Source organism: Galdieria sulphuraria (genome assembly GCF_000341285.1).
Source record: "Galdieria sulphuraria unplaced genomic scaffold scaf_28, whole genome shotgun sequence".
Taxonomy (NCBI): domain Eukaryota; phylum Rhodophyta; class Bangiophyceae; order Galdieriales; family Galdieriaceae; genus Galdieria; species Galdieria sulphuraria.
The window spans coordinates 96,454-116,793 of record NW_005178447.1 but is presented as its reverse complement, the minus strand read 5'-3'; the positions used below and the strand labels follow the sequence as shown (position 1 = coordinate 116,793).

Sequence of the window (20,340 nt, the reverse complement as noted above, 5' to 3'; positions counted from 1 at the left end):
AGTTTCATTCTTTATTTTTTTTAATGTCTAATTACAGTCTTTGAAAAGAATTTAAATGCTATGGATCCCAAATTTTCAGGGCTAAGTCCGCTGGTATAGCTAGTAGCCTTTTAGCGTCTTTTTTTGCCTTGCACAATGGTGAAATTAATAAGCTTTGTACCGGTGTAAACTATATTCTTGATCAATGGTATCTCTCGAAATATATCATTTATCCCAATTCTTTAGGATAACTTTTGATAGGGCTATAGAATCACATTACAGAGAAGTATACGGGATCATAACGAAGTGATGCCCTTCAGTTCAGGATTGGTAGGAAGACAAGGGACATCTAAAGCAGATTTTATTGGTTACTTTTGGATTTCTGCCACCATAGAAATTTCGAAAAGCCGTCGTTACTTTTTTCAAAACTTTTTTTTCATCGAAGAAATGAGTAAGACTTTTGACTCACTTGAGGAATTTCGCTTTCGAGAAGGAGTTACTCCCTTTTCTTCAAGTTGGATTCCTTTGGTGACCTGCGTTCTGTATTTTACGCTAACTAGAGCTTTCAAGTTGTTCGTTTTCAATCGAAAGCCTCTTCGTTCTTCCCTACTGCTATTTCTCTACAATATTTCCTTAAGTTTTTTCTCTTTGATTCTCTTTATTTCCCTCGGTGCAGTTATTTTTGAAAAGATCCAACTTTATACCCCACATGAGTTGGTTTGTGGTTCCACTATTCATCATGATGGTCGCCTACAGTTTATTTATTGGTTGAATTATCTTTTCAAATATGTGGAGTTGTTTGATACCTTTTTATTGGTTGCTCGAAAGAAGCCTGTAACCTTTTTACACGAATATCACCATGCAGCAACGCTTGTTCTATGTTGGATTGAACAAAGGGAGTATAGTACTGTACAGTGGGTACCTATATTTTTGAACCTCGGTGTTCACGTTATTATGTACTATTATTTTGCAATGACTGCCTTGAAACGAGGTTTGTAAACTTTTTTTTGTTTGTATATTTTGCCATTTGATATCATTGAACGACAGAATTGTGGTGGAAGCGTTATTTGACAAGTTTGCAGATATTTCAGTTTATCATCGATGTTTTTGTTTGTTCTTATGCCTATGGAGTTTTTATCTTGAATGGTTTTGACTTTGACAAGTAATGGATTGATGAATATATTGTATCGGTTAAGTAACTAACCAGAATAACATTAGGTGCTATGGAACTGAATTGGGTGCTATAGCAGGAATCGTTGTTTTATTTTCGTACCTCGCACTGTTTGTTCGTTTTTACATGAATACTTATAAGAAGAAACAATTGAAGGATAAGAAAGATACTTGATCATTTATTTGTGTTTTACTTTCTACGTATTTGTTTTTTTTTCATGTAGAAAGTGGATCAAAACGCTTTACAATAAACAGACTGGATTTCCTTGAATCACCGTTGACTAATGTTGTGGGGGGAGTTGAAAGTTTGAAGAAAGATGAGTGAAACGATTCCTCCTGTTCTTCCGTTGGAGTTGGTAGACAAGTGTATTGGTTCCCAAATATGGGTTCTTATGAAAACGGACAAGGAGTTTACCGGTATTTTAAGAGGATTCGATCAGTTTGTGAATATGGTACGAAGAGTTGGACTGCAGTCAAAGAGTGTTTATTTTTGAGACTCTATAGGTATTGGAAGATGTTTCAGAGTATGAGTGGACCTCTGAAGGGCTGATAAGAACGCACTTGGATCAGGTAAACTCGTTAATCCTCTTTTCTTAAAAGAGTTGTGAAGATAGATTTCCTTAGATACTTCTCAATGGAAATAATATATGCGTGTTGATTCCTGGTGGTGCAGGTCCCAACGAAACTTTGTAACTGTTGACTTAAAGAGTCGTGTTGGAAAGAACTTGGCACTTTAACAGAAAGTAGTGTTTTCTTGTGTCATCTCAAAGAATAAGACAATACTCATTCCAACTAGACTCTTCTCTCTCTCTCTCTCTCTCTATCTCTATATATATATATATAATATAATATATAAAAGAGATCAAATTCTCAAATGGATAAAAATGGCACTTTTTTGCTCTCTTCTTTTACTACTCGAATGTCCAAAGGATGTCCTTATGGAATGCTCAAAGGGACGGAAATCAACTTGTCCAATTGTGTTGAAGACTTTTTTGTTTCTCTTAGACTTGGTTTTATCCGATGACTTTGGGCATAGTGGAGTGTTGTGTAGTTTGTTAAAGTATTTGTATGTTCTCAGACAATTTTCAATTACTTTCGGACGAGTTAGTTGTGTATATATTTAAACAGTTGGATAGTTTTTCACTATTTCAATGTTCTCAAACTTGTCGACGTTGGAGACGTTTGGCTACTGAGAATAGATTGTGGGAAAGACTTTCACAGCGTATACCTTTATTAAGAGTAGAGGAACTATTTCAGGGTGACCATAGGAAAGCTTGTTTACATAGAGTTTTTCAACAGAGACTTCCTGTCAACCGAATTCTAGCAACTCTAAAGGATTCCACTATAGTTACTTGTAATCCTGATGGTACAGATATTCATATAGTTGCAAAGGCGAGTAGTCAAGAAAACAACTTTAAGCAACCTTGTTGGGATCCTTTTGGAAAGTCCATTCTGTTTACTTACTTTCAATCCTTTGCAAGTCATATTTGTGTCGTAGTGGATTCGAATGGGAAGCGAAAGGAGTTGGCCATTTCAACTCCTCCTTTTTATTATCTTTGGTTTTCAGATGGTAATTATTTTACTTTTATTGCTGAACATGGAGCTGCACCTTTGTGTTTATATCTTTCCAGTGTATTGGATGAGATTGCATTGCCTGTTGAATTATGCACTTTGAATACATTTTTCTTTGATACTTGTTCACATGAAGATTATTTAGTGGCACATATTAATGGAGATACTATTGCTTTATTGAATTTGAAGTCTTTTATATCATCAAAGCATTTATCTCATCAAGAAATGAATATAAGAGAAACAGCAGAATATGAGCAATGTAGTAAAGAAGAGGCAAAACAATCACAAGTCATTCTGACTCATCGTGCTGGTTATTTTGCTGCACCACAATGGATAAGTAATACGGAACATGGTGACTTTATTCTTTATTTAGAACGAGATGATAACATTCCCAGTGTAGAAGGATTACAAGCTGACCGTTTATTATTATCCAAAGTGAATGTAGCGTTAATGAATATTGAATATACGCTAGAGTTGGGAAGTTATTTTGGTAGAAAAGCTTTTCATATGACAAGCCATATGAAATATATTTCCATTTTAGAAGAGTCAACTACTCAAGTAGCTTTACCCAATGTTCAGAATCCAACTACTTTACAAGTCTATCAATTGGATAATAATTGTTGGAATTGGGAGCCCATTGTATTTACTCAAGAGTATTCTATATGGAATGAGCCATCGATGGAGTTTGTTTCTATACAATATTTTCAAGGAGTTCGTGCTTTTCAATGGAGTCCTGATCATGAAAAGTTGTTGTGTTTAGTTATTCAATCACTTGGAGAGAGCCATGATATAAGAGAAACCTTATCTGATATGTCAACTGAAAGAATAATAACAATAATAAGAGGAGTAGTAGAAGAAGAAGAAGGAGGAGGAAGAAGAAGAAGAAGAAGAAGAAGAAAGTGGGAATCTTATTTTCTGGTATTGGATATTCCCAAACGGAGTATTTATCGATATTCCAATTTGATATTGAGTTGTACTTTTGTTTGTAATTTTTTGCCATTCTTTGACCAATTTATCAAGGTAAGTGGTGGATAGATAATCTTATGATGATAATCTATAGTATTCTTATGGAATATTTTAGTCACAAACCTTTTGGTCACCTCATAGTGATGCTTTTTGTTATGTTGGTCAACATGAAAATGCCAGTCGATATGGAATAGAAGAAGAACAAGGATTGTTCGTTCAATATCTTGATCAGTCTCCACCAAAGTTGTTGTTGAGAAATGTGGAATATGCAACTTGGTCTCCACTTTAGAAACTTTTTCAACGATGAGAAATAAGTTGTTTGGGTGTTGGTTTTCTTTTCTCATCGGTTGAAAATGGAAGAATAAATAGATATCTCATTCGATATTCTTTATATGATCAATAGATGTTGAACTATTTTTTTAGAATGGCATATCATCACTTCTTTGCATATTATGATTCGTCATCGTCACTAATTCTTCCCATTGTTTCCATTTTTGGTTCCATTCCTGTTGTTGTTCTATCTTTGACTAGTTGCTTTCTTAACTCCATCAAAGGAAAATAAAGTTTTACTCACCTGAAGAATATCATCTAACTGACGTTCCCAATCTTCTTCTGTAATATCCAAAACATGTTCTTGTTCCAATAACTGATTTCACGCTCACTTTTGATGGTAACAACTATAGTGCGTACTTACTTGAAAACAATCAGATAACAAAGGTATCGTGGTCTTTGCCGTTTCTATAATATCCAATTGAAAGGTTGATACATACAATACTTTTTGAGGTATCCAACTTGCCTTTATATACAGTCAGAAAAAAAACATCTTGGTCTAGTGTACTAAGAAAGGAAACATAAGGGAATGAGAACTATAAAGAAAATACCTACTCCAAGTTTTCCAATAAAGATATGCGTCTTGATAAACGTGCCAATAATATTTCCAAAGTAGAAGTATGATTGACTATGGTTGTTGTTGTGGGTTGGGAAGTAAAACTCGTCATTGTTATTTATAAAAAACCACAAAGATCATGAAAGTTTATTTTCATGAGATGGGATGGAAATAAAACACGACGACGATGGTTGCGTATTGTGAAACGAAAAGAAATACTTGAGATCAGAAATAAAGCAACTTGGTTTCAAAAGCATAATGAACACTACAAACTAAATATAAGCACCTTTGACGGGTAGCTGGCTTTGTAACATTTTTTGGCCTTTTACCTTGGTACCGGTGCTTATAGTAACTCTCTTCTACGTGGTTCAAAAGGGTATTGCCTAATCTATATACTCCGGCAACTATCTAAATGCCCACGTCACAAGTAGACAACGACAAGGCGGTTAAGTCTTTTGTTATGTCAACCACAAAAGGATGCTTTGATTCGTTGGAAAAAAGTTGATAGCACCGAGAAACGATGAAAAAGTAGGGTTGGAAACTTTTTCATAAGATGCGGTGCAAGAAGAACAATAGCAAATATTTTTGGCGTGATGGTAAGAAACTCTTCTTAGGTTGCTATCATAGATAGGATATTTGCAACAGAGAATACAATTACATACACTCTTATATATATATATATATATTCTTTTTTCATTTTATCCAATGAAACTTATTCTGTTGGTCTTGATGAGATTATATATATATATATATAAGAGAGAGAGAGAGAGAGACTCACATATCTTTAGCCAATCATTGCTATTCTTCATTTGTGTTGAATAGACACCGACGCAGTGACTCGTGTAGGTCAGCTTGGATAGTTATGGGAGTATGGTTTACTTGTTCTAATAATCAGTTGGAAAATTTCAATAGTGCTAGTGGTACTACCTTGCAAACCTTGGAAACGTTTAGAGAACAAATTATGTAACTATGTGTGAAGATTATCGACCCACAAGAAAGTGAGTTGGTGAAAGAGCTCTTGCAACTTTGTGCTCAACTGGGTGACGTGGAAGCTATGATTTATTGTACCAAGTTGGTAGTTCCTTATCGTTGGGATATTTCGAGACTACAAAGATTGGTGGAAACGCTTCGTGTCTGGACACAAGTCGACACAAGAGAAGAACCTTGTGAGGATCCGAAACAAGTGTTGAATGAGTTATTTCAACAACAGGTGGATAATAATGAGTCATTATCCAATAGTTGGTAACTGACTAGTGTTATTATTGGTTTTGGAAAAGAATATTTTGTAGAGTGTAAAATGAAAGAACATGTCCTTGTTTATTATTTTTGGGTGGAGAGGGGAAAGGCAAAAGCAACAAAGAGGTATATAAAATGTATTCTATAATAATGCATTGTTTCATATTTTGATATTTGTATAACGAGACATTTTTATGTTGTTATTTGGAAAAAGTTTCGAAATAATAATATCCCAACCGGAATAGATTCGCAACTACACAACCCGGTTTTGTTAAGTTTCATATCGTTTGTATGTGGATAGGTCTACTATGATTTTCTTCGGATTTGTTCATGTTACATAGTTTTCTTGGAGTATCTATTTGTAGTCTAGTTAAGTAAGACTATCCGATTTGTGTCTGGATAGGATAAGACATATCATATTCAGGAGTGAATGATGTTATGGGAAGAGCATATTGAAACAACTGATGTTATGGGCTAGAGCATTGGAGATTGGAAGGTCAAAGAAAACAAAGTAATATAAAGATAAAAATACAACGAGTCAACCAATTGGATGCTGCACAACTTGACGAAGAAGTATTATCCTTATTGTGGTCTCAACTGGAACAAGTATTTCGATTTCTACCAGTAAGACTATAAGTGAATAGATAGACTATCCATAACGTACTAACACAATTATGGTCACATAGCCTGGAATATTGGTTTCACTGAAGCCTGAACTACAAGCTTTGTTAAAGTTTATTTATTTTGCTCAGTTTACAGGTACCAATACCCCTACTCCCGGACAAACCCTTCAAAACTTGCAATATCGAGATGAAAGAGCTTTTGATTCATTTCATTGGACCAACTTATTACGAAGTATATTTCACTATCCTATAAATATCAAAGATACTTGTTATGGTACTGAAATAGTAGGTCTAAGTACCAAACAAAGGTTTGTATTTGGTTTCCTATATGTGATAGTGCCGTGGATATATACTAGACTGGATACAAGTGGAATATTGCGTCGTTGGTTGAGTTTTGCACCAATTCATATTTCTTTGTTGAGTCGTTGTTGTTATTTGGGAGAACGTGTCTATCGTATAGCTTGTCTTGTCAACTTTATTCTTTTTCTGTATGATGGTACTTATGTATCTCTTGTCGAACGAATTGTCGGTGCTCGACTGGTTTATCGAGACCTGTCTGCTACGAGAATGGTACTTTTTTTGTTTGTGATTCGTTGGATATTCAATCTTGTAACGGAATGAAAATAGGTATCATTCGAGTTTCTTAACCGTCAGCTTGTATGGGAAGAATTTACAGAGTTGTTACTATTTCTGTGGCCTTTGTTTAGTTCCAATGTAGTTAAACAATTGTTTCGTGATATCATTGGAAAAAGATTGCTTCATCGTGAGACTCGACAAGATATTCCTGCAGATGCTTGTCCCATTTGTCGTTGTGTTCCTCCTAAAATGCCACATTTAGCTCGACCTTGTGGACATGCTTATTGTTATTATTGTTTAAGTTGGGCTATGCAAAGTTTTGGTTATTGTTGTGAACGTTGCGGTGATACTGTTCGAGGCATCTCTAGAGTGGGTCCTGTTGCTCATACCAGTCCTACTCTAGTCCATGCCAAACTTCAGAGTTCTTAGACATTCTTCGCTATGATAAATAGATGCACACTCAAAACCACAACAAATCAATCAAACAAATCTTCATTGGCCTTTTGGAAAATTTCCATCGAAGAAAAAATATGATTGGCGCCCATTTTTCAAATGATGGTGATGCTCCTCTCGATGACTATCGTTTACGGGCCGAGGTATGAAACTCTTGAAAGCAAAGCCACCAACTCTCATTCTTTTGATTCAGATTGAAGAAACTGAGTTGGAACTGAGAAAGCGGTTTCTAGAGCTGTGTCAGATTTTAGGTGGTTTGATATCTTCTGAAGCAGACGGTCAGTTAGATGGCGGAAAAGACAAGACCGAAGATGATAAGGAATGCGTACCTATGGAAGAACAGTTATGGGAACCTGAAGATTATGAAATTCCACCTCACTGTATACCTGTTCGTTGTGATGTACGTGAAGCACCTTGGGATCAGTTGACACAGTTAGTGGATAACTTTGATGCTATCATGATGGACCCTCCATGGCAGTTGGCTACAGCCAATCCAACACGTGGAGTAGCACTTGGGTATAATCAGTTATCAGATGAATGTATTGCTTCGTTGCCTATTCACAAGTTGCAAAAGAATGGTTTCATGTTTATTTGGGTTATCAATGCCAAATATCGTACGGCATTGCATTTATTTCAACGTTGGGTCAGTTGGAGAAGTGTTTTATGCCATCGACACATCTTTCAACTATTTTCGAATAGGGTTATCAATTGGTGGATGATATTAGTTGGGTGAAGTATACAGTTAATAGAAGATTTGCAAAAAATCATGGTTTCTATTTGCAACATGCTAAAGAAACTTGTTTGGTTGGTTTCAGAGGAGTATTGCCTAGTAACTTTTGTGGCAATAGGGTTGGTGACGTTATTTGTAGGTAAGTAACAGTATGAGATGGGATAGTAGGATAATCTCTTTATTTCCGTGTGGCCTAGTGAAAGAAGAGGACAAAGTCAAAAACCGGATGAAATTTATGAAATAATTGAACAGATGATACCTAATGGACGATATTTGGAAATATTTGCTAGGAAAAATAACTTGCGCAACTATTGGGTATCGATAGGCAATGAAGTCGTTGGAGAAATATGTGAAGAGATAATCCAATAATAAATTGCTTTGAATTTGGATTGAATTGTTGGTCGTTGCAAAAAAAAGAAAACTTCTCTTTGGTTGAACTTGGCACCATGCAAAGAACGTGGTTGGCTAGTTTCATTCTTTTCTCTTTGATATTATCAACTTGTGCACTCTACTATCCAGACTTGACTCATGAAGACTTTGACTCTGTGATAGATGGTAGTAAACCTGCTTTAATAGAATTGTATGCACCTTGGTGTGGGTAAGTTGTATTACATATATCTTTATATATAAGTGTATGAGTTGCAAAACCTATTCCTAGTCATTGTCAAGCCTTGGCACCGGAAATAGAAAGACTTGGAGAGTCGGTAAAAAACAATATGCAAATCATCGTTGCACAAATAGATGCGGATAAGGACAAAGTTTTATCAGAACGGTTCCAATTACAAGGTTATCCTACCATCAAACTCTTGTCATCAAGAAATACTACAAGTGACTGGATAGAATACACAGGTGAACGTACAGCTACTGGACTGGTTGCTTTTATTCAAAACCATACTCAGCAGTCCATCAAGTTGATACCTGTGGAAACTTTTGTGGTGGAGTTGACGGATGACAATTTTGATAAAGTGGTGATGGATCCTTATAGTCATGTGTTGGTAGAGTTTTATGCTCCTTGGTGTGGTCATTGTAAAACATTGAAACCACAATTAGAAAAAGTAGCCAAGACCTATCATCAAGTGAAAGGAGTAGTGATAGCTGCGATAGATGCGGATAAATATGGAAAGCTTGCAGAGAAATATCGCGTGACTGGATTTCCCACATTGAAATATTTTCCAGCAGGAAAAGATAAGAAACCAATGGAATATGATTCCAGTCGTATGGCGATAGCTATTGTAGAGTTTATGAATCGTCAAGTTGGTTTGGACTTGGATGTTGGAGGAGAACTTTTACAAGATGCTGGAAGAGTTGAAGTGATGGATAACTATGCTCGCGATTTTATAACTTCGAATATCAGCAAACACGAGTCTATTCGTCAGGCAGCAGAAGAAGAAATCAACAACCAAAACTTGAGAGGCCAGTTGTTACAAAATGCTAGATTTTATTTGACTGTGATGGAACGATATTCAAAGAATGGTGGAGATGCATATTTGAATAAGGAATTGAGCAAGATTGAGTAAGTAGATTGTCACATATCCCTATATCATTATTCACAAGTCATGATAGGAAAGAGTTGAAAAGAAAGGATTTATCTCCCCATAAACGCAACAATTTGATTCGAAAACAAAATATTATCAAAGTAAGTGACTTTTGGAATTTGTTGCAATGGATTTTGAGTTGGACTAGTTTTTTGCTACTATCAAAGACTCGGAATATTTAAAAGCTCAAGCAGTTGGTGATGCTTTAGATGATGATGATGCGAATTGAAGAATAGTATCATATAAATCGATTCTTTTGCTAATCTTTTACATTCCATTACGACTTGTTCAATAATACCAATCACTAAGAAAAGACGCGTCAAGAATGCAGTGGTATGTAAGAAACCAAAAACACTTTGCTTTTGTTTCATTGTATTGGAAAAGATTCCAATTACCTCGATATATATTGAGTTGTAAGAAACTTGGTGGTAGTAACGATTCAAACTTATGTACTTGTCCAGCAATTCCATCCATTCCTCGGACTATGTATTTACCTTGTCATACTTATTGTTGTTGTCGAGTACAACCTGCTATATTCTTTGTTCTAGGTGGACCAGGTAGTGGAAAAGGTACTCAGTGTGCGATGATAGCAAAAGCACTGGGATGGACACCAATTTGTGTCGGTGACTTGCTGAGAAAAGAAGCTTTACAAAATACATTGCGAGGGAATTGGATTGCTTCTATTATTGATGAAGGAAATATTGTTCCAGGTTACGTGACGTTGGGGTTATTATCTCAAGCTATTGAAAGAGAACGGCGTAAAGGTACGCAAGCCATATTGATGGACGGCTTTCCTAGAACACTGGATCAAGCCATAGCTTTTGAGAAACAAGTGGGTCGTTGTATTGCTGTATTGTATTTGGACTGTTCGTTGCAAGTTATGAAACAGCGATTATTGCAACGTGGTTTATCTTCTGGGAGACAAGATGATGTAGCGAGAGTTATTCAACAAAGATTGGAAACTTTTGAAAGACAAACTAGTCAAGTAGTAGAATATTATAGACAAAAGGGACTATTACATTGTTTTTCAGGAGAACGAGCACCCGATGAGATTTATAAGGAAATATGTGAACGAATACAACAGGAAGAAAGCATATTCACTTTGGCTTCCTGCATTGGTGGAAGAAAATCATCATCATGTTTATTATAGTTGGAATAGTATCAAGTAATGTTCATTTTTGTAAAAAATGTGTTGGAGAAAGGAAGAAAAGTTTTTCATTTCATAGAAAGTCGTCCACTCCATATATTCCGTTGTTCAGTTGTTGTCAACAGATAAAGAAATCACAAAGAGAACAAACCGTCTCCAACCCTTTGATGGAGTCGGTACAACAACAAAGAGAGGAAGAAGAAGAACAAGCTGCTTTGAGAAAACAAAGAATGGATAAACTCAAAGCTTTACAAACTGCTGGATTCTCTACTTATGCCCTTATCGATGGTGAATTGACTTTCTCGTTTTCTCAGTCATACTCAACCTTGATGATTAGGAATAAGACACATAATGCTTTGGAATTGCAAACAACTTACGATTACTTGTCTCCAGGTGAACAAGTTACACAAGTACAAATATCTTTTGCCGGACGTATCAAAAGCAAGCGAACTTTTGGTAAATTGATGTTTCTTACCGTAGAAGATGATAGTGGAAGTATTCAGTTGTATGTGGAACAACAGACTTTAAAAGGTATGGTTCTTTTGAAAGTTCTCCAAATGGTGTTGAGAATATCACAAATAGATTCCTTTCGTTATATCAAGTCGTTGGTGGATATCGGTGATATTGTGGGCGTTCAAGGTTGTATAAAACGTACAGATAAAGGAGAGTTAAGTATCGTTGTTGAAGATTGGCAAATGTTGGCAAAAAGTTTATTATCATTACCTGATAAATTTCACGGTTTAATGGATGTTGAGAAACGTTATCGACTGCGACATTTGGATATGATTGTTCATCCAAGTGTTCGCCAAATTCTGAAACAAAGAGCTCAAATTGTATCCACTATTCGAGAGTTTTTGGAAAGAAAGCAATTTATGGAAGTAGAAACGCCTGCTTTGCATTGCATTGCGGGTGGAGCGGATGCTTCTCCTTTTGTTACTTATCACGAAGCATTGGATTTGCAGTTGACTTTGAGAATAGCTACTGAATTGTTTTTAAAAAGATGTATCGTTGGAGGTTTTGAAAAAGTATATGAAATAGGTAGAGTTTTCCGTAACGAAGGTATTTCTACTAGACATAATCCTGAGTTTACTTCCTTGGAGTTGTATGAAGCATACAAAGACTATCAAGATATGATGAACTTGACTGAAGAATTGATCAAAACAGTTGCCAATCAAGTTTGTGGAACAACAGAGATAGTATATATGGAAGAAAGGATACAACTTGGTGCTCCATTTAGGAGAGTGACGATGAATGAATTGGTAAAAGAAACTTTAGGTTTGGATATCTTATCCTTTCCGGATATAGAGACTGCGAAATCGGCTGTTGAAAAGAAGATGGAAGAAAGTATGAAAGATTGGGATAGTATAGATAGTTTGGGAAAGTTATTGAGCAGTTGTTTTGAGCATTATTGTGAAAAATTATTGATACAACCAACTTTTGTGTTGGATTATCCTATAGAAATATCACCTTTGGCTAAACAACACCGCAAGGATCCACGGTTAACTGAACGATTCGAATTGTATATTGCTGGAAGAGAATTGGCCAATGCTTTTAGTGAATTGAATGATCCCATAGAACAACGTGAACGTTTTATGAAACAATTGCACGGATCAGAACAAGTTGGGAAGGAATTGGATGAAGACTTTTTATTGGCTTTGGAACAAGGAATGCCACCGACGGGAGGAATGGGAATGGGAATCGATCGTTTGGTTATGTTGTTGACGAATAGTTCTTCTATTCGGTAAGTTGGTATGAACTTTATTTTAACTGAATGACTCATGTTTTATGAAAGTCAAGTTATTGCATTTCCTTTATTAAAACCTGAATAAACTCCCAAAAATAGATTTTATGGCAAAGAATAATGCATCATCTTAAGAAATTCTAGTTTCGCGGAAAGAATGTTTTGTGGATATTATACCTTAGATTGATGACAATTCTTCTGTTTCATTCAATGCAATCCATACAGGATGTTTATACAAATCGTAATAAGTGACAGGAACTGAAGATTCATTATTCTTTTCTATCATTTTGAACACAGCACCATGTTCTGATACAGTTTCAAATCGTCTCGATAGCCATTTCGCATAAGATACAGTAAGAAATGGTAGTGGGAGGATAAGAAATCCCGGTATGAACTGATTGATTCCAAAAAGAGCCATCATCACGAGTTGTTGGAGTATTAATGTGGCAATATAGCTATAAAAGACAGTGGGAAAATGAACTCCACCTGCTTCGTACATGGAAACATTGACATAAATCAATTGATATTTGGTTACACAAAGTCCCCAAGCAAAATAGATGCAACCAAAGAATAAAATAAAGGGAGACATGACACTGTACATAAGGCATAGAAAGACAACAATAAAGGCAGAACCATAATGACTTGAATAATGAAAAGCCTGGATGGCATTTGTAATGACTTTGTTCTTCTCTCTTTCCGTCTTTGCTATCCAATGCAACTTGAACCAACGGACAATTAGAGGTCCTATCAAAAGCAAAGATATAGAGAATCCAACTAGTCCTTGAATAAGAATATAATTCATGTAAAATAATCCTTGTTTCGGTATAGTCTCGGACAACAAATTTGGAATGTTATTTGGATCCTGTATCATCGCTTGTAAATTTCCAAATATACTGCCACTAATAGTATAACTAAGGAATACTTGCACCACAAGGAATACAGTATACCATATTTGTACTAAAGAGAATCATTATCAAAATCAAGAATTGTATAAATCCCTACCTTGGCTTTGTACATGAACGAGTGAAAAGTCTCTCGTTTGCAACAGAAGTTTATACAGTAGCCATGGAACGAAGGAAAACAACACAACCAGAATGACTGCAGGTAAAACACCATTTAGAAATGCAACCACTTTTGGTGATACTTTCGTAATATTGGAGAGCCAATGTAAAGCTTTGACATGACTCAAAGTTTGAATGTTGGCTAAACCTGAAACAAATGTTACAGGTATAGTCCAAAAAATGATAAGAGCAAGAATAGATGCAATGGATAAGAATTTTCGAAATAAAGAACTTGGACGACTCCAAGAAAACGCATTCCAATGGATTCCGTTAGGATCCGCTGCTGAAGATGTAACCCACTGCGTTGCTTTTTCAAACAGACAGGTCTGCCTTGCAAATGCTGCTTGAAATTTGTAACGAAATAGAATAAAGAATGCTATCATATTTGAATTGTTATCCTTTAGTATTTTGCTTCTTTCGACGGCAATTAGTATTTTCTTCTCTCGGATCATTTCATTACAATGTTGCAATTCTTTTAGCTTGGATCTGTTAGCAATACCCAAAGTATGACTTGGGCTTATATTATGACATCCATCTCCTCTTCTAATGTTTGTACTATCTTGCAAATATCTCCATTCCAATCTCTCTTTACGACCTAAAAGTTTTTCCAATTTAACTTGAAGTTTTTGAATGCTTTCCAAGTTGAAAACAGGAACCACATAAGGGACATCTTGAGGAAATAGACGATTGAAATATTCCTGTACTGACTCAAATACATCAACACTCTTTGGAACATCTACTAAGAGTAGTGTGTAATTTGTAGGTCTTTCTTGTGCTCTATACTGCATTCGGTATCGATAATATGCCCGATAATCGAAAAAAAGAAACAATAAAGCAGTAAATACAACCAAGTATTCAAATAGCATGGATACCCACATTCGAGGATCGTTTCGTTGCAAATTGGACATGGAAATAAGTTCCAATCCTGAGGTATACTAAATTCAGACGAAAATGTCATCAACCAAATGCTAGTGAATATGAATGACATACCAAAGGATTATTGCTTTTAAGATGATGACGACCACTTGTAGCATACACTGGAAATAGAACTACTGCTGCGCTTAAACAAAGAATGCAACATATAAATAATCCACTTCTCATGAATCTTGTAAACATAACAGCATCCAGACCATGAGTCTAAACAGTTAGTAGTAGTGTTTTAAGATTTCAAGTGACCCATTAAACCAAGCTTACCTGTATCAACTTGTCTTCGGTATATAACCAAGTCAGTAACAACCAAGCAAAAATTCCTTTGGGTTGTTCAGGAGCATAGACAGGTTCATCATTATAATCATTGTAAAACGATAATTGACTTGAATTTGAATGAATAAACAAGTACTTGTCAAAAGGACCTTTCATACCTTGCGAGCATCCTGAAATGATATATTTCAGGCACCTTGGCTTTTAACCATGCAAAGAGAAAGAAGCAAACAACTAAAACTATGATTCCTATTCCAAATGTCCATAATACACTGAGAGTTTCAGGGTCTATCATTGCAAAGAAAAGGGTGTGTAGAACGTGAAAAGCAATAAAAAAAGAATTGGCGCACAATATTTTCAAATATTCAATTGTTTTCCTGTTGGAACAATTTTTTCTTTCAGAATGGCCCAAGACAAGTCATGGAGAGAACTTGCGGTATTTTGATAATAAAAATAGATGAAAAGGCCAACGTGGATACACGTGGCAATATTTTTGTCTTGGAAGGATGTTATCCAAACCTGAAGATTGGTCATTCTGTATTTTATTATTTGAAGCAATGAGAAATATAAACTGGAATCAGTGAGTATATCCGATATGTCTATCCTTGTCATTTATATTTATTTTATTCTCCTTACCAAGTTTCCTGAAATTTTAGTCATCCTATAATATAGGCTCTCCTACACCAGTACTCTTCATAACCAATCCTTTTGGACGAGGAGTCAACACCTTATCCACAAGTCCGTATTCTCTTGCTTCATATGCAGTCAAGTACAGATCACGTCGTAAGTCATCTCTTATCCTTTCAATGGACTGTTTCGAAAACTTTGCATAACTTTCAAACAACATCTCCCTCTGACGCAAAATCTGAACTGCTTCAATCTCAACATCTTTGGCTTGACCCTTGATATTATCAGGAGCAAGCGGCTGCTGAAGTAAATATCTAGAGTTGGGCAAAGCAAATCGTCTTCCTGGCGTACCTGCAGCTGCTAGAAAAGCTCCCATAGACGCAGCCATTCCCAAGTTTACTGTCACAATAGGATAACGAACTGAACACATACAATCATAGACTGCTAGACCAGGAGTTACAAAACCTCCAGGACAGTTGATATACATTTGAACTTCAGCTTGGTCGTCTTCACTTTGTAGAAATAATAGTATCGCAATAATTTGGTTTGCCTGATCTTCGTCAATTTCCTGACCCACATATATAATTCTTTCTCTATAGAAACGGTTAAATATATCTATGAATTCATAGTTTTGTTGACCAGGGGCTTTGTAAGGTACTTTGGGTACACCGCCTCCCATAACTATGTTTCCACGAGTTGAATAGTTGTGCTGTCGTTTGCAGTTGCTCAACGATTCACCAAAACGACTGAATTTTCCTCTATAGTTTACCATTCTTTGCTTACTCCAATGATTGCAATTGTGTGTTGGTATTATTTTATTCGCAGTACAAGGCAAAGCAAACAAATAAAGCGTCATTTCTTTGAAAGATAAGATTTTCCAACCAATCGAAATAATCAAAATCAGAAGCCAATGAAAAGTTAAGAAATTGCATATAATAAGCTTAAAGGTAAGCCATATCCACTTTCAAGAAATAAATGTGAAATTCAACTGGTCTCTACTAGGACTCATATAGAGAGTCTGTAAAAATAAACTTTTTTTCTAAAGACTCGAAAAAATGAAAGCTTACTGAAACTCATCAAGAGAAGACACCATTCGTTTGGACAAATATAGACGTGCAATTGTCTCAGTTGAGAGAGAGAAAAAGTTAGATCTTGACATGAAGAATTAGTGACTTCATGAAGCAAAGAATGAATTGGACTGTTTCTCTTGATTCTAGTCGATTCTATATGGGTATCTTATCAAGTAGTTATTCCTCAACTTCTTTTATAGTTAATGTTGAGAAATAATCATTTGCTCTTTCTACTCTTAGAAATTTTGGCTACTTTTATAGATTTTTCCAAATTAGTTGTAGTCGGTTATTATTGAGATGATCGATAGAAGCTTGGTATATGAACTTTGCTTTATTGTATTTACGTATTGACGCAAGCTTTAGGCTTTGATTATTCTCTTGTATGCTTGTGCTTTAGAGTCTTTCCTTTTCTTTGCAGTGATCGCTCAAACAAAGAGTCAAGTATTTGTGAAATCCTTTTACGAGTCCCAACCCATCTTGTTAAGCACTGGTTTGCTAGGAACCAGAAGCTCATAACGGTATTGCCAGAACCTTTGGGTTTCTATTTCTTGTAGAATGTATTTGTTTGCTATGTTGGGTAGTTTTGGCTCAAGTATATGAGATTCCTTTGGTTGCTTCTACTTTGTATTGATCGTTTCATAGCTGTCAATAGGACATAATGTGCAGTTTCTTGATAGAGTTTTCATCTTTTTCTTTGTGTTGGGTTTGATTGCTTCTTGTATAGGAGGAGGCTATATTGCTGTTCCGGTACTTCACTTTGGTTTCTAGTTGGAATTGCTTCTGAAATTTTCTTAGGAGTGGAGACGTCGCAGTTTACGCCATATTATTGTCCTCTTATGTTTTTTAGTTACCCTTATTTACTGGTCTTTATTTTCATCTTCGTTGGGTGTAGAACTCGATATACCTTTCATCGATGTAAGTGATTGGCTATCTTATTATTATCCATATGTGATACTTCTATTTTTTTTTATAGAATAGCTCAAGTCGGGGACTGATGACTGCATTGCAAGGAAGTTTATTGGCACTTTGTCTCTGTTGTTTTATTCGTATCTTTCGTCCTTTAAAGGTAGTTTTTTTTTGGTATTGTAAGACATTGTTTGGAAGATGAGTTCTAAAATAGGGACGAAATGGAGCATTGATATTGTTCCTTGGAAATATGATGACTTTCATGTCAATACTATTATTTAAAGTATTGCACTCGTAAGTTTTATTATAAATGGAATAACCTGTCATTCATTTCATATGTAGGGAATGTGCCGGAACTGAGAAATTGCTGGAAAAGTGAGTTACTTGAAGCATAAATAACCCATCAATAATAACCTTTGTCAATAGTTGTCCACTTCCTTTACGACTTGATCACAACGCATTGTTGATATTTCTTCTGTTATGTTCCAATACGCTTGGAGCAGAGGGAAGTTTACGCTTAATGGCAGCAGGAAATGGAATGGAAGGGTACTTGGAAATACCCGATGGAATAGCATAGGAAAAAAGTACAGCAAGGACTGTTCAAAGCTCCCATATTATAACCAGTTTGGATAGTTGGGAGGAATACGAACCAAATCCGTATCGAACAACTCAATAAACTGTTCATTCAACAGACGAACTTTGCTCCCTGCAAACCTTCGATATTCTTCAAAGATGGAAGTTAAATTCCATCGTTGTAGTTTTCTCAAGCAACCGATCACTGTGCCTGTTCGATGACGTCCCAAATTACNCATAACATGCAAAGGATAATTATCTACGTTCAAAATACAGTCAAGAGCATTTAAAACGACCTAATCCATATCAAGTTATTTTGAGTATACAATTTAGTGCCAACGTACTTCTTCAGAAATAGGCTTCCAAGGGCTTTTTTCACCATCCCAGCCCAAAGCCACCAGTTCGATTCCTTGGTCGTCCACAAAGTTCAAACTAGACAAAGTGTCAATACAACTGCTATTCAAAACTTGAAAATACTTACAATTGTTGAGAGACTTCATCAGGAGCCAAATAGAGAATTTTTTTCAACTGCAACTTTTCCAAAAATGGAAAACTTAGTTCATTCGGTACACCAGAACGATACCTAGCAACAGCTTGTTTGTTTGATACCCATCTCTCAACAAACATAACACTTACAAGTCGGTCTCCACCATACCAAAGTTAATAGGAGGTATAAGAGTTCCTCCATAAGGTACCGATTCCATCCCAAAGTAAGTGAAAGGAAGCGATTGGATAAGATGAATTATAATGGATGGGTTATGAGAAACCACTTATGGAATGAAGTTGTTTTAAGATATTTTGGACGCTTATTGCATCACGTTTCAAAGTACTGGAATCGTTTTTCTCAACAGGAAGAGAGTAACTTTGCGAATGTGGGAAGCTTTTATGGGAATGATGATACTACGAGTTCCTGCAAAACGCTTGGTCAAATAGGTTTACTACAAGTTGCTTTTTATATTTGTGTGGTAAGTTGTGTTTGCTTCAATGTCTTGTACTGTTTCATAATGAATAGATTGCAACTTTGTGGCTATTGGAAAGCATATTTGGTTTTCCCTTTGAACAAGTTTTCCGTCAAGTGTTTTCCTATGAAGTTTGGAAGACATCCACCGCACAAGGCTTTCTGGTTCCTTGTGCTTTTTTGTTGAATAGCGTTTGGATGGCTGCGTGGCTGTTGATAATTGTAAAACGTGCCAAAAAGTGTCTGGACTTTGTTATTACTATGTATTTGTTACACTTTGTATTTTGTACGGGGTTTTATAGTTTTCCCTATTCTTGGAGTTGGTGGTTATTTATGTTGATACAAGTATCTATTAGTACATTACTTGGAGAGCGTTTATGTATGAAGAGAGAGTTACAAGATATTATGTTGATTCCTTCCGTAGAAGACAATGGAACGCCACTTTCTCAAATCATCACAATAGAATCCAATCATCCTTCTCATAGCACTTCTCAAGACGCTTATCGGAAGAATTGAACAGCACAGCAGGACACGCCAAATCATTCTTTTCTCATCTTTTAGAAGAAGCGAAATTGTTAGAGTTGCAATTTTGGTTATGAAGAAACGACAAAAGACTCGTGTGACTAAAATATCCATTCCAAAGGAATCAGTCATTGACAAGAAACCGAGTGACAAAGAAAATGACATTTTCAGCGTTCATACTGTATCCTCTTTGGAAGCTTCAAGTATTTCATCCTCTAGCCCTTCTCAACTCAGCGCACAAGATATATGTTTTGAACCAACTTTGATAAGGGATAGACATACTTCGGATACATGGATAGATAATGAGCCTAGTTTGGGATCTTTAAAAAGAGAAGAGGAAGATAAGGGACCAACGAATACGTCGAATACTCAAGAAGAGGAAAACATACCGATGAAACAAGATAGTCAAACATCAATAGATGATTCTATGAGTGATAGTGAAAGCACGTATAGCTCAGAAACAAGTAGTGAGTTCCATATTCGTAACAAACCAATAGAGAAAAAGCGAAATACCTTAAAATATGCCAAGAAAACAAAATTGAAGTGGAGTATTTGGCAAACAGTTATGAGATGGTTTGGAAAACAAACGCAAGATGAGGCATTGGACGCTTAGTTGATTTTTTTACTTGATGATAAGAAATATTTTGGCAAATGAAAATAAATCCAAAATAATATTATTTCCGATATCCTTTTAGGCAATTTTTTGGATTACGTACTTATGTATTGATTATGAGCATTTGTATATATAATGTCATATGATCGGTTTAGATGGTCTTCATTTCGTTGATAAATTGCGCGCTTAGATTTAA

General features: G+C 35.8%; 16 protein-coding genes across 18 annotated transcripts; 12 read left to right on the top strand and 4 right to left on the bottom strand.

The window, feature by feature from the left end:
- Positions 1 to 153: 153 nt before the first annotated feature.
- On the top strand, positions 154 to 1,438 carry Gasu_34740 (long chain fatty acid elongase). Its single transcript, XM_005705545.1, has 4 exons — positions 154 to 187; positions 241 to 970; positions 1,027 to 1,141; positions 1,198 to 1,438. Exons 1-4 carry the CDS (start codon positions 185 to 187, stop codon positions 1,322 to 1,324), a joined length of 975 nt encoding a protein of 324 aa, XP_005705602.1. The 5' UTR covers positions 154 to 184; the 3' UTR covers positions 1,325 to 1,438.
- A 5-nt stretch (positions 1,439 to 1,443) lies between these two features.
- Positions 1,444 to 2,021, top strand: Gasu_34730 (U6 snRNA-associated Sm-like protein LSm5). Its single transcript, XM_005705544.1, has 3 exons — positions 1,444 to 1,601; positions 1,654 to 1,719; positions 1,774 to 2,021. The coding sequence occupies exons 1-3, from the start codon at positions 1,467 to 1,469 to the stop codon at positions 1,840 to 1,842; spliced, it is 270 nt and encodes an 89-aa protein (XP_005705601.1). The 5' UTR covers positions 1,444 to 1,466; the 3' UTR covers positions 1,843 to 2,021.
- An 82-nt stretch (positions 2,022 to 2,103) lies between these two features.
- On the top strand, positions 2,104 to 4,038 carry Gasu_34720 (uncharacterized protein). The gene is made up of 2 exons (XM_005705543.1): positions 2,104 to 3,741; positions 3,803 to 4,038. The coding sequence occupies exons 1-2, from the start codon at positions 2,218 to 2,220 to the stop codon at positions 3,974 to 3,976; spliced, it is 1,698 nt and encodes a 565-aa protein (XP_005705600.1). The 5' UTR covers positions 2,104 to 2,217; the 3' UTR covers positions 3,977 to 4,038.
- Positions 4,039 to 4,042: 4 nt separating this feature from the next.
- Gasu_34710 (uncharacterized protein) lies at positions 4,043 to 4,833 on the bottom strand. Its single transcript, XM_005705542.1, has 5 exons — positions 4,573 to 4,833; positions 4,484 to 4,524; positions 4,382 to 4,425; positions 4,262 to 4,333; positions 4,043 to 4,214 (listed from the first exon to the last, which is right to left on the bottom strand). The coding sequence occupies exons 1-5, from the start codon at positions 4,683 to 4,685 to the stop codon at positions 4,107 to 4,109; spliced, it is 378 nt and encodes a 125-aa protein (XP_005705599.1). The 5' UTR covers positions 4,686 to 4,833; the 3' UTR covers positions 4,043 to 4,106.
- Positions 4,834 to 4,993: 160 nt separating this feature from the next.
- On the top strand, positions 4,994 to 6,088 carry Gasu_34700 (uncharacterized protein). The gene is made up of 2 exons (XM_005705541.1): positions 4,994 to 5,169; positions 5,332 to 6,088. Exons 1-2 carry the CDS (start codon positions 5,127 to 5,129, stop codon positions 5,538 to 5,540), a joined length of 252 nt encoding a protein of 83 aa, XP_005705598.1. The 5' UTR covers positions 4,994 to 5,126; the 3' UTR covers positions 5,541 to 6,088.
- Positions 5,344 to 7,472, top strand: Gasu_34690 (peroxisomal membrane protein peroxin-2). Of its 2 annotated transcripts, XM_005705539.1 has the most exons (5): positions 5,344 to 5,985; positions 6,111 to 6,173; positions 6,288 to 6,433; positions 6,496 to 7,002; positions 7,060 to 7,472. In XM_005705539.1, the coding sequence occupies exons 2-5, from the start codon at positions 6,140 to 6,142 to the stop codon at positions 7,435 to 7,437; spliced, it is 1,065 nt and encodes a 354-aa protein (XP_005705596.1). In that variant the 5' UTR covers positions 5,344 to 5,985; positions 6,111 to 6,139; the 3' UTR covers positions 7,438 to 7,472. The 2 variants fall into 2 exon arrangements, with proteins under 2 accessions (XP_005705596.1, XP_005705597.1); XM_005705540.1 differs by lacking the exons at positions 5,344 to 5,985; positions 6,111 to 6,173 and adding an exon at positions 6,094 to 6,110.
- Positions 7,473 to 7,503: 31 nt separating this feature from the next.
- Positions 7,504 to 8,588, top strand: Gasu_34680 (mRNA (2'-O-methyladenosine-N6-)-methyltransferase). The gene is made up of 4 exons (XM_005705538.1): positions 7,504 to 7,604; positions 7,655 to 8,104; positions 8,161 to 8,330; positions 8,389 to 8,588. The coding sequence occupies exons 1-4, from the start codon at positions 7,539 to 7,541 to the stop codon at positions 8,558 to 8,560; spliced, it is 858 nt and encodes a 285-aa protein (XP_005705595.1). The 5' UTR covers positions 7,504 to 7,538; the 3' UTR covers positions 8,561 to 8,588.
- Positions 8,589 to 8,593: 5 nt separating this feature from the next.
- Positions 8,594 to 9,988, top strand: Gasu_34670 (protein disulfide-isomerase A4). Its single transcript, XM_005705537.1, has 4 exons — positions 8,594 to 8,789; positions 8,850 to 9,704; positions 9,755 to 9,827; positions 9,875 to 9,988. Exons 1-4 carry the CDS (start codon positions 8,638 to 8,640, stop codon positions 9,953 to 9,955), a joined length of 1,161 nt encoding a protein of 386 aa, XP_005705594.1. The 5' UTR covers positions 8,594 to 8,637; the 3' UTR covers positions 9,956 to 9,988.
- Positions 9,989 to 9,993: 5 nt separating this feature from the next.
- On the top strand, positions 9,994 to 11,018 carry Gasu_34660 (adenylate kinase). Its single transcript, XM_005705536.1, has one exon. It carries the CDS (start codon positions 10,052 to 10,054, stop codon positions 10,874 to 10,876), a length of 825 nt encoding a protein of 274 aa, XP_005705593.1. The 5' UTR covers positions 9,994 to 10,051; the 3' UTR covers positions 10,877 to 11,018.
- A 5-nt stretch (positions 11,019 to 11,023) lies between these two features.
- On the top strand, positions 11,024 to 12,728 carry Gasu_34650 (lysyl-tRNA synthetase, class II). Its single transcript, XM_005705535.1, has 3 exons — positions 11,024 to 11,404; positions 11,456 to 12,614; positions 12,666 to 12,728. Exons 1-3 carry the CDS (start codon positions 11,041 to 11,043, stop codon positions 12,700 to 12,702), a joined length of 1,560 nt encoding a protein of 519 aa, XP_005705592.1. The 5' UTR covers positions 11,024 to 11,040; the 3' UTR covers positions 12,703 to 12,728.
- Positions 12,729 to 12,742: 14 nt separating this feature from the next.
- Gasu_34640 (uncharacterized protein) lies at positions 12,743 to 15,293 on the bottom strand. Its single transcript, XM_005705534.1, has 5 exons — positions 15,037 to 15,293; positions 14,870 to 14,987; positions 14,666 to 14,812; positions 13,617 to 14,610; positions 12,743 to 13,571 (listed from the first exon to the last, which is right to left on the bottom strand). Exons 1-5 carry the CDS (start codon positions 15,168 to 15,170, stop codon positions 12,793 to 12,795), a joined length of 2,172 nt encoding a protein of 723 aa, XP_005705591.1. The 5' UTR covers positions 15,171 to 15,293; the 3' UTR covers positions 12,743 to 12,792.
- Positions 15,294 to 15,392: 99 nt separating this feature from the next.
- Positions 15,393 to 16,423, bottom strand: Gasu_34630 (ATP-dependent Clp protease, protease subunit). The gene has a single exon (XM_005705533.1). The coding sequence runs from the start codon at positions 16,356 to 16,358 to the stop codon at positions 15,537 to 15,539; it is 822 nt and encodes a 273-aa protein (XP_005705590.1). The 5' UTR covers positions 16,359 to 16,423; the 3' UTR covers positions 15,393 to 15,536.
- A 330-nt stretch (positions 16,424 to 16,753) lies between these two features.
- On the top strand, positions 16,754 to 18,170 carry Gasu_34620 (uncharacterized protein). Its single transcript, XM_005705532.1, has 9 exons — positions 16,754 to 16,887; positions 16,936 to 17,013; positions 17,072 to 17,164; positions 17,215 to 17,319; positions 17,368 to 17,487; positions 17,546 to 17,638; positions 17,693 to 17,772; positions 17,821 to 17,853; positions 17,905 to 18,170. Exons 1-9 carry the CDS (start codon positions 16,870 to 16,872, stop codon positions 18,053 to 18,055), a joined length of 771 nt encoding a protein of 256 aa, XP_005705589.1. The 5' UTR covers positions 16,754 to 16,869; the 3' UTR covers positions 18,056 to 18,170.
- Positions 18,171 to 18,172: 2 nt separating this feature from the next.
- Positions 18,173 to 18,763, bottom strand: Gasu_34610 (tyrosine specific protein phosphatase family protein). Its single transcript, XM_005705531.1, has 5 exons — positions 18,688 to 18,763; positions 18,533 to 18,634; positions 18,396 to 18,483; positions 18,287 to 18,347; positions 18,173 to 18,240 (listed from the first exon to the last, which is right to left on the bottom strand). Exons 1-5 carry the CDS (start codon positions 18,753 to 18,755, stop codon positions 18,218 to 18,220), a joined length of 342 nt encoding a protein of 113 aa, XP_005705588.1. The 5' UTR covers positions 18,756 to 18,763; the 3' UTR covers positions 18,173 to 18,217.
- Positions 18,674 to 19,558, top strand: Gasu_34600 (hypothetical protein). 2 transcript variants are annotated; one of them, XM_005705530.1, is made up of 2 exons: positions 18,674 to 19,016; positions 19,064 to 19,558. In XM_005705530.1, the coding sequence occupies exons 1-2, from the start codon at positions 18,789 to 18,791 to the stop codon at positions 19,523 to 19,525; spliced, it is 690 nt and encodes a 229-aa protein (XP_005705587.1). In that variant the 5' UTR covers positions 18,674 to 18,788; the 3' UTR covers positions 19,526 to 19,558. The 2 variants fall into 2 exon arrangements, with proteins under 2 accessions (XP_005705587.1, XP_005705586.1); XM_005705529.1 differs by having other exon boundaries at positions 18,774 to 19,016.
- Positions 19,559 to 19,583: 25 nt separating this feature from the next.
- On the top strand, positions 19,584 to 20,337 carry Gasu_34590 (uncharacterized protein). Its single transcript, XM_005705528.1, has one exon. It carries the CDS (start codon positions 19,605 to 19,607, stop codon positions 20,142 to 20,144), a length of 540 nt encoding a protein of 179 aa, XP_005705585.1. The 5' UTR covers positions 19,584 to 19,604; the 3' UTR covers positions 20,145 to 20,337.
- The last annotated feature ends 3 nt before the right edge of the window (positions 20,338 to 20,340 follow it).